We start from the raw sequence: 10,174 nt of genomic DNA on the forward strand, positions 1-10,174 counted from the left end.
ATGAAAAATGGAAGAATAGTGTGAACACAACATTAACTATTAGCAGTCTAAGACAAAACCCTATCAAACTAGCCTCACACCCGGTATGAAGTAGAAAAATGTTCAACTACCTCCTAACCTACAAACCTAATTCTCGACCTCTACACCTTCCTATCATAGGCCATGTCCTCAGAAATCTAGATCCACGCTATGCCCTGCATGATCACCTCTCCCAAATAATTCTTAGGTTTCCCTCTACCTCTTCTCGTACATGCCAAAGCCAACCGTTCACACCTCCTTACTGGGGCATCTAGGCGTCTCATCCATACCTGTTCGAACCATCTGAGCCCCGCATCCCGCATCTTGTCATTTATAGGAGCCACACCCACCTTCTCTCGAATAGCTTCACTCGTAATCTTATCCATCCTAGTGTGTCCGCACATCCACTTCAACATCCTCATTTTTGCTATTTTCATCTTCTGGATATGTGAGTTCTTAACTGGCCAACACTCTGACCCATACAACATGGCCGGTCTAACCACCTCTCTATAAAGCTTACCTTTGAGTAGCGATAAAACTTTCTTGTCACACAGGACTCCAGATGCTAACCACAATTTAAATCCATCTCATCCCTATACGGTGTGTGACATCCTCGTCGATCTTCCCATCTACTTGTATATCCAACCTAAGGTATTTGAATCTACCTCTTTTGGGGATGACTTGTGAATCAAGCCTCACGTCTACGCCCGCTTCCCTCGACTCGGCGGTGAACTTGTACTCCAGATATTCAGTCTTAGTCCTGCTCAACTTGAAATCCTTAGACTCAAGGGATTGTCTCCAAACCTTCAGCATCTCATTAGTGCAACCCCGCGTCTCATCAATCAGAACTATGTCCTTAGTGAATAACATAGACCATGGCATCTCCCCTTGAATATGGTGTATCAGAACTTCCATCACCAGGGCAAATAGGAACGAGCTGAGTGAAGGTCCTTGGTGTAATCCCATAACAATTGAAATATTCTTCGAGTTGCCTCCAACTGTCGTAACCCAAGTCTTAGCTCCATCATACATGGCCTTAGGCTCACACAGCCGATAACCTGCCCTCCAACTCCTGAGCTTTATTCTTAGTCAAGGCTGCCCACCTGATCCTCGGTCGACCTCGTACAAACCTCTTCTTCCTCTTTATCATGATACTGATGTCCATAACCAAGAGCCTATGCTACGAGGGTCTCACTCGGGATAACCTTGCAATCCTTGCACAACCCACATATCTCTTGAGGAGGAGATAATCAATCTGAGTTTTTGCCACCGTACTTTAGAAAGTAACCAAATGCTCCTCCTTTTTCGGTAAACTAGAGTTCTCCATAGCCACCAACAGTCGGCCCAATATGTCCATTGAAATACCCTTCTATAAAGAACCTCTCAGGAGGTAGAATACTACGCACAATCGCATCTTACCCCTCCCCATAAGCGCCTTTTAACCTCCTAATCCAAGCCCGCTTACGGCGCGTAAGCGCTAACGACATTTAGGGTGCACGCTCCAACCACTAGCTTAATAGTCATTAATCTATAATTCACCCGCCTAACCTCTACGATAGACTATATAAGATCCCTATCCACCAAAATACCCACTCCATTCTTACCCTTCATGACTCCAGAGTATCACAACTTATACCCGTCTGCATCCCTCGCCTTCGATCCTACCCACGTAGTCTCTTGGACACAAGCTATATTGACCTTCTTATTTCTTTGCCAGCTCCATAGAATTACCTGTCAATGTTCCTATGTTCCATGACCCAATTCTCAACCTATAGGATCCCTTGTTCCCCTTACCCCTTGCCTCCTGTCCCACCCCCTTTCCCCTACCCACCCCCTCCTCTATCGAGGATGAGGAGTGGGGCGGGTGTGGGGAAGGGGAAGGGGAAGGGGAAGGGGAAGAGGAAAGAGGGTGGGAGTATTTCGATCAATTAGTAGAGATATCCAAGTCTTTAGGTTGAATCTTTATGAATTGAACAAAAAGAATGCGATTCGTAGAGCATACAGTGTTTGTTGACCTAGAGAAAGCATACGACAAGGTCCTAAGGGAGGTTCTTTGGAGATGTTTGAAGGCTAAAGGTGTTCCTGTCATATACACTATGGTGATTAAAGACATGTATGATGGGTCTAAAACCTGGGTAAGGACAGTAGAAGGAGATAGGGATTATTTTTCGGTTATGATGGGGTTACACAAAGGATCTGCGCTTATCCCATTTTTATTTGCATTGGCGATGGACGCACTGATTCACCATATTCAATGGGAGGTTCCAAGGTGTATGTTTTTCGCAGATGACATAGTATTGATTGACGAGATGCGAGGCGGTGTCAATGACAAGTTGAAGTTTTGGAGATAGACCCTAGAATATAAAGGGTTCAAAGTTAGCAGGACTAATACAGAATACTTGGAGTGCATATTCAGCGATGCGACAGATAGAGCGGACACAGACGTGAGTCTCAATTCATAAGTCATCCCCAAGAGAGGAAGGTACAAGTATCATGGGTCTATTATTCAATGGACAGAGGAGATCGACGGGGATGTCGCACATCGTGTAGGGGCAGGGTGGATTAAATGGAGGTTATCATCCGATGCGTTTTGGGACAAGAATGTTCTACAAAAACTTAAAAGTAAGTTCTACGGGGTGGTAGTTAGACCGACTATGTTGTTTGGGGCAGAATGCTGGCTAGTCATGAACTCCCATATCCAGGAGATAAAAGTATCACACATGAAGGTATTGAGATAGATGTACGGGCATACTAGATTGGATAAGATTAAGAATGAAGATATCCGGGTTAAAGTGGTAGTGGCTCCCAAAAAGAACAAGATACGGGAAGCGAGGCTTAGATGGTTTAGGCATGTGACGAGGAAAAGCTTAGATGCTCATGTAAAGAGGTGTGAGCTATTGACTTTTGGTGGGTATAAGAAGAGGTAAAGGGCACACAAAAAAGTATTAGGGAGGGGTGATCAGGCAGGACATGACCGACTTCAGCTTACCGAGGACATGGCCCTTGATAGGAGGGTGTGAAGGTCAAGAATTATGATAGAAGATTAGTTGGTAGTTGAGCATTTCTCTGTTATGTATCAGGGGTTTTAGGGTCAGTCTAATAGTATCCTATTCTTAGACTGTTAGTATTATATATTGTTTTCCTACTATCTTGCTGCTGTTACTGCTTGTTGCTATTGCTTTCTTCCGCCTTTTTTTTTCCTGGTTCATAGATTGTTGTTACTTTCTTTCATGCCTTTGTGGTTGATACTGCTTGTTTCGATTGTTATTTTTCATCTTCTTGAGTCGAGGGTCTATCCGAAATAATATCTCTACCTCATAAGGGTAGAAGTAACGTCTGCATACACACTACCCTCCTGGAACCCCACTTGTGGGACTCCACTAGGTTTATTGTTGTTGTTTGTACTTGCGTTCACTAGTTATAGCCTGAGAGGATAGTGACGTAGCCCAGGTGGTGAATAAATTAAAAGGCCTAATATTAAATATTATGTGTGTGTATAATCTACGCTCAATAACTATTGTCATGTGATGAGTATGCACTCTTTCTAAATAGAGGCCAACCCCCTATACCTAGCTATCATAGAAACCCTAGCATATTCTGTTCTTGAGTGTGTGGTTATAGTTTGCTACCACTTTGAATATATGTAGTTGAAACCTATGCTTCCTTAAAATCTAACTCAAGATTATGTCTTTGTAATTATATAATTACTAGTCTAATGAGTATAAATAAATTTAAATACTAAATAACTATTATACTAAAAATAATATTTGAGCTGTAAAATAAAAGCGCAAGTTATGAAAATGAGGAATCTATATTATATTAAAAAGAAGGTGGTGAAGCATAAGGTTAAGCCAAGTGGCATATTGAGAAAATGCCATTTCGCACTTTTAAGACAAACTTTTATTAGATTTTAGGAAAATGTAATCTATATATTTGTTGGCCCAAGAATGAGAATAGTTTTGAAGATTGACAAAGGAACTCATATATGAACCAGGTCCATCACTGGCAGACATTGACACCGGCAGAGTCAAGGCATGTGAGGTGCACATGTAGGAGATAAGCGTATTCTGGTAGAATGAGATATCTCCTGATCGAAAAGATTGCAAAAACGATAAGGAGAAGGACTCCTTATTCAGTGACGCACAAAAGCAGAAGTTAAGCAAGAATTGAGAGCAAAATAGCGAGGCAATTTTGCAAGCAGTTCGAGTGATATTTGAGTTGTGCGAATCTGACGCTACTTGAACCAGCTAGAAGAGCCAGTTCCAACTGTTGTCTTTTAGTCTAGTTATTTGTAGTAGGTGGTTTTAACTTGTACCTTTTTAGCTTTATCTAGAAGCGTCTGTAATAAGTACTTTGTGTTTTCAAGTTAGAGTTAACTTGAAGTTTGTCGCAAATAGCTAGAGGCTAGTTTGCTACAAAGGGTTAGAGGTAATCCTAGGTTTACAAACGAGTTTTTGTAAATGCTGTTTTGGCTCACTGATTTAGTAAAGAGTTTTGGAAAAATCCTACTGGGAAGTAGGTTGTGGTTTTTTCACCTTTTGAGCCAGGTGTTTTCCACGTAAAAATCTTTGTGTTCTTTATTTTCTGTACTTATTATTCCGCAACAGTAATAGTTGGAACACATAGAAGAACCAAGTCCTTCTATAATTTGTGCACGCAAAACATTGAACGCCACACAAATCCCCCCCCCCCCCTGTGTGGTATTGACGTATAAAACATCAATTAGTATCAGAGCGGGTTATCCTTGAAGAGGCTAACACCTTAGGAGAAGATTAAGATGAGTGCACCACCTGGGAACTGGGAAGGACAATCAACTACTAGGCCTCCACTCTTCAATGGCCAGTACTACTCCTAGTGGAAGAACAAAATGAGAGACCACATAATTGGAGAAGACTGTGAGCTATGTGACATTGTTACTAACAGTCCTTTGGCTACCATGAAGAAGAATGCTGAAGGAGTAGATGTGAGAAAAATAAGAGCTGACTGCACTGCTGAGGACTTGAGAAAGTTGGAGAAGAATTCTAAGGCCAATAAATGGCTTGTGTGTGGACTTTGTCAAGACGAGTACAACAGAATTCAAAGTTGTACTACTGCTAAGGAAATTTGGGACACCTTGTAAGTGGCTCATGAAGGAACTGCTCAGGTGAAGAGGTCCAAATGTACTTTACTATATTCTCAATATGAGAATTTCTCTATGAAGGAAGGAGAGACTATCCAAGAGATATATATAAGGTTCACCATACTGACTAATGAACTGAAGTCTCTTGGAAGGACTCTTCTTGAAGAAGACAAAGTTGAGAAGATTCTGACTAGGGTTCTACCAGTTTCTTGGGAAAGCAAAATCACTGCAATTAAGGAATGTAAGAACATTGCAACTCTTAAACTGGAAGAGCTGATTGGAAATCTCACTGCGTATGAACTTAGAAGGTAGACCATGAATATGGATGTGCACAAGAAGGAAAGGAGCTTGGCACTCAGAATCAGTGAAGGTGTTGATCTGGAGGAAGATGAAATGACTATGATCACCAAGGACTTCAAGAAAAACCTTATGAGAGGAAAAGGTTCATCAAGAGGTGGAAATTACAACAAAGCAATGGTTCCTGAAAAAATGACCAATGAGGGCTGCTACAAGTGTGGGAAGACTGATCATCACATCAAGACTTGCCCTCAATGGGAAATTGAATGGAATATGGAAAGATCTAAACGAAGGAACAGGTTCATCCCAAGAAGAACAAAGGATCAACAAAGGTTATGGTTGCTGCTTGGGGAGAAATTTCATATGAGGAATCAGATGATGAAGATGGAGATGAACAAGCACTTATGGCAATTGGAGAAGCAGATGGGGAATCTCATGAGGGATCTGAGGTAAGTATAATTCATCTCCAAGACAAGATTAATTTTTTGTCTAAAGAAAAACTCTCTGAATTATTGCTAGATTTCATTGATGAATCTGAGGTAATAAATAAAGAAAAAGAACAGATGTCTAAGGATTGTGTGGTTTTAAAAGCAAAGTGTAAGAATCTGGAACTCAGAGTTAGTGAGACTGTGAGTGAAAATACTGCTCTGCAGAACCAGGTTAATACATTTGAAGCAAATGTTCTTGAGTTAAAATCAAAAAATCTAAAACTGAAACTAGGAACCAGTAAGAAGACAGCTGATTGCACACAACTTACTTTAGAAGGAAATGTAGGCAAACTGAAAGATGAGATGTCTAGGAAGGATGAGCAGGTAAGAGTGCTAAAGGAGGATCTAGGCAAGGTCAAGCATGAACTTGGCAGAACTAGTAAATGGAATAGGTCCTCTGATGCTTTGTCATGGCTACAGGAATATCATAGTAGCAATAGAAAAGGACTTGGCTTTGGGAATCATCTACATAAGTGGGATCCTAAAATCAAGTATCTCACTCTTCCTGAGAACAAGATTTTTACTCACTGTGGTAAGACTGGTCACTATAAAAGTGAATGTAACGCTAAAGAGAGGGCCACTCAAAAGAAAAAAAAAATTGTTAAAGGGAAGAATTGGTTACCAAGTTGGGCTAAAAAGAATTTAATTCATCCTTTTGCTTATAGAAAGGGACCCAAACTAGTTTGGGTTCCTAAGACTAACCCCTGATTTCCTTTTATAGGTTCAAGTGAAGGGGAGCAGCCAAATATGGTACATGGACAGTGACTGCTCAAAGCATATGACAGGAAGCAAGGACCCGTTCCTTTCACTTGAGGACCTCAAAGGAGGAAATGTCTCCTTTGGAAATGGAAAGAAAGGTGAAATCATAGGGGTTGGTAAAGTAGGTAAGGATGACTCTCATTCCATTGAGAATTTCGACTTGATAGACTGCTTGAAGTATAGCCTAATCAGTGTGTCACAATTGTGTGATAGAGGTAACTTGGTAGCATTCACCTTTACTAAATGTTTTGTGATAAATCTTATCACTGACAAGATTTTTTTGCAGGGTAAAAGAGTGAATAATATATATATATATATATATATATTATATCTGTCCACACTCTCAGATAATGAACTAACTTTCTTAAATGTGCTGGATAGTGATCCCCTCCTTTGGAATAAGAGGCTTGGACTGATAGGACTGCCTAACATTAAGTTCAAGAAAGACAAAGTTTGTGAGGCTTGTGCAAGGGGGAAGTAGGTAAAATCCTTTTTTAAATGCAAGAAAGTGGTAAGTACCACCAGAACGATGGAACTGGTTCATATGGATCTCTGTGGTCCAATGAGAACATTAAGTAGAGGTGGTAAGAGATATGTGATGGTGCTTGTTGATGATTATTCTAGGTTTACTTGGACACTGTTTTTAACATCTAAAGATGAAGAATTTGTCATGTTCACTTCCTTTGTTAGAAAAACTAGAAACAATTAGGAAATCAACTTGCATCAATTAGGTCTGATCATGGTACTGAATTTAAAATTGCTAAATTTGCTGAATTTTGTGATGTGCATGGCATAGATCATAATTAATCTACCCCTAGAACTCCACAACAAAATGATGTAGTTGAAAGAAAGAATAGGACTCTTGAAGATATGGCTATGACTATGCTTCTTTCTAGTAAGCCGCCCCATAGCTTCTGGGCAGAAGCTGTAAATACTACATGCTATATCATAAATAGGTACATGACAAGACCTCTAGTAGAGAAGACTCCCTATGAGTTACTTAAAGGGAGAAAACCAAACATTTCCCATCTTAGGGCATTTGGATGCAAGTTCTTTGTGCACAACAATGGTAAGGACTCCCTAGGTAAGTTTGATCCTAGAAGTGATGAGGCAGTATTCTTGGGATATTCATCACATAGTAAAGCTTATACAGTTTATAACAAAAGAACTATGTGTGTTGAATAAAGTGTACATGTGTTTTTTGATGAAACTAACATTCTTTCTGAGAGACAGGAACAAGATGATGAAGCAATTGGACTGGTTAAACACTTAAATGAAACCACAACCCATACTGAAGCATCTTTGGAGGAAAGAACAGGTGATAGAACAGGTTCATCTATCCCCAGAAACATGACAAGGGGAATAGAATAAAACAATTCTCAAACTTCAGTGGAACCTGTACTTGAACGTGTTCCACAACAACAAAACATTGAGGGAACATCAAGGGGTAACAAGTTAGTTGTGAAACCTTACATATATCAAAGTTCTCATCCTATTTAGAACATCATCAATGATCCAACCTCTGGAATCAAAATCATACCTTCTTTAAAGAATCTTTGCGCTTTTGATGCTTTCTTATCTCTTATCGAACCTAAATATGTTGCTGAAGCTTTGCAGGATGCAGACTGGGTAAATGCAATGCAAAATGAACTCAACCAATTTGAAAGGAGTCAAGTTTGGCATATGGTACCAAGACCCTTGGATAGATCAGTAATTGGCACTAAATGGGTCTTCAGAAACAAACTTGATGAAGATGGAACTGTTACAAGAAACAAAGCAAGATTGGTCATTCAAGGATATAGTCAGGAGGAAGGCATAGACTATGATGAGACTTTTGCCCCAGTGGCAAGGCTGGAAGCTATAAGGATCCTCACAGCCTTTGCTGCCTACATGAAATTCACCCTTCACCAGATGGATTTCAAGAGTGCCTTCCTAAATGGCTATTTAAAGGAAGAAGTGTTTGTCAAGCAACCTCCAGGGTTTGAGAACAAGGAAAATCTTGATCATGTTACAAACTTGACAAAGAACTCTATGGACTTAAGCAAGCTCCAAGAGCAGGGTATGAAAGATTATCAAAGTTTTTGCTTGAGCATAACTACAAGAGAGGTAAAATTGACAGCACTTTGTTCTTGAAGGAAAAAGGTAAAGATCTTTTGGTAGTTCAAATATATGTAGATGACATAATCTTTGGAGCAACTATTGATAAACTAAGTAAAGAATTTGCTAAACTAATGAGGAGTGAATTTAAAATGAGCATGATGGGTGAGCTTAATTTCTTTTTAGGATTAAAAATTAAACAAAATTCAAATGGAACTATGATCCATCAACAAAAGTATGTAAAAGAGTTGCTTAAAAAGTTTAAATGGAAGATTCCAAAGAAATTGACACTCCTATTGCAATAGCCACAAAGTTGGATATAGATGAACCTGGTTCATCTATTGATCAGAAGTTGTATAGGGGAATTATTAGTTCATTATTGTATCTCACTGCTAGTAGACCTGATATTTTTTTCAGTGTAGGAATTTGTGCAAGATTTCAGGCAAATTCAAAGGAATCTTACTTGAGGAAGGCACACTTTCTTGGCTAATGCCTTATGTCTTGGGCCACTAAAAAGCAGAATTTTGTGGCCTTTTCTACTGCTGAGGCTGAGTATGTGGCTGCAGCCTCATGTTGTGCTCAACTATTGTAGATTAAACAGCAATTGAGGGATTTTGGAATCGATGTTGGATGTATCCTTATCTTTTGTGATAACACTAGTGCTATCAGTATGACAAAGAACCCCGTTCATCATAAAAGAACAAAGCACATAGATGTTAGACATCACTCTTTAGGGGACAATTATGAGAAGGGATTGATCACTATAGAGTTTTGTGCTAATGATAAACAGATTGTTGACATCTTTACAAAAGCACTAAGTAGAGAGCAATTTGAAAGGAACAGGTTAGAATTAGGGATGATTAAGATCACCTACGTGAACCAGTTCAGATTGTACATGAAATAAAACAAAAATGAAAAAAATGAAATAAAATTATTTGTTAGAAAATCTGGAACTTGTGTAAATAACCAGATTAATTGTTGCTCAGTCTCATACTATAAATAGTATACTCCTACATGTTTTAATATGAATCACTGGTCTCTAATGAAATTTTTTCTATTTTTGCAAATTGAGACATGTTTGAGAGGATTCTTAGTGAAGAACCTGGTTCATTAGTGCTGGTTCATCTGAAAAATGAGGTATGTGTTCTACACTCTGCACATTTTAAAATACTAATATTTAAATCATGAGCAGAACTCTACCCAACTCTAAAATCTTCCAAAGCCTATCCAATAAAAATTTGAACAAGTTCCGTTTCAACTAAAGAATCCTCATCGAATTAAAACACCTAGATTCTAGGGGAGCTGTAACCGTCATTCCAAACTGAAAATTGCAGAGTGATTAGACTTCTAATTGACCACAAAAAGCTGTCGTTGTGTATTAATTACACTTCTCCTT

General features: G+C 39.3%; 2 protein-coding genes across 2 annotated transcripts; one reads left to right on the forward strand and one right to left on the reverse strand.

Moving 5' to 3' along the window:
• Window positions 1-594: 594 nt before the first annotated feature.
• Window positions 595-1,050, reverse strand: LOC138892811 (uncharacterized). Its single transcript, XM_070176554.1, has one exon. It carries the CDS (start codon window positions 1,048-1,050, stop codon window positions 595-597), a length of 456 nt encoding a protein of 151 aa, XP_070032655.1.
• Window positions 1,051-5,452: 4,402 nt separating this feature from the next.
• LOC138892812 (uncharacterized) lies at window positions 5,453-9,682 on the forward strand. The gene is made up of 13 exons (XM_070176555.1): window positions 5,453-5,883; window positions 6,051-6,246; window positions 6,343-6,454; window positions 6,708-6,858; window positions 6,968-6,976; window positions 7,063-7,158; window positions 7,638-7,833; window positions 7,915-8,011; window positions 8,072-8,135; window positions 8,418-8,740; window positions 8,857-8,943; window positions 9,084-9,220; window positions 9,371-9,682. The coding sequence occupies exons 1-13, from the start codon at window positions 5,453-5,455 to the stop codon at window positions 9,680-9,682; spliced, it is 2,211 nt and encodes a 736-aa protein (XP_070032656.1).
• Window positions 9,683-10,174: the final 492 nt, after the last annotated feature.

Source organism: Nicotiana tomentosiformis, chromosome 5, assembly GCF_000390325.3.
Source record: "Nicotiana tomentosiformis chromosome 5, ASM39032v3, whole genome shotgun sequence".
NCBI classification, from domain to species: Eukaryota; Viridiplantae; Streptophyta; class Magnoliopsida; order Solanales; family Solanaceae; genus Nicotiana; species Nicotiana tomentosiformis.

What these genes read in the sequence shown, in the direction of transcription:
- LOC138892811 (XM_070176554.1), bottom strand. Translation starts at nt 1,050, where the DNA reads ATGTATGATGGAGCTAAGACTTGGGTTACGACAGTTGGAGGCAACTCG.
- LOC138892812 (XM_070176555.1), top strand. Translation starts at nt 5,453, where the DNA reads ATGAATATGGATGTGCACAAGAAGGAAAGGAGCTTGGCACTCAGAATC. An exon ending in TGTCTAGGAAGGATGAGCAG is followed by an intron (nt 6,247 to 6,342) that starts GTAAGAGTGCTA and finishes TCATGGCTACAG; the next exon opens with GAATATCATAGTAGCAATAG. An exon ending in CACATAGTAAAGCTTATACA is followed by an intron (nt 7,834 to 7,914) that starts GTTTATAACAAA and finishes TCTGAGAGACAG; the next exon opens with GAACAAGATGATGAAGCAAT.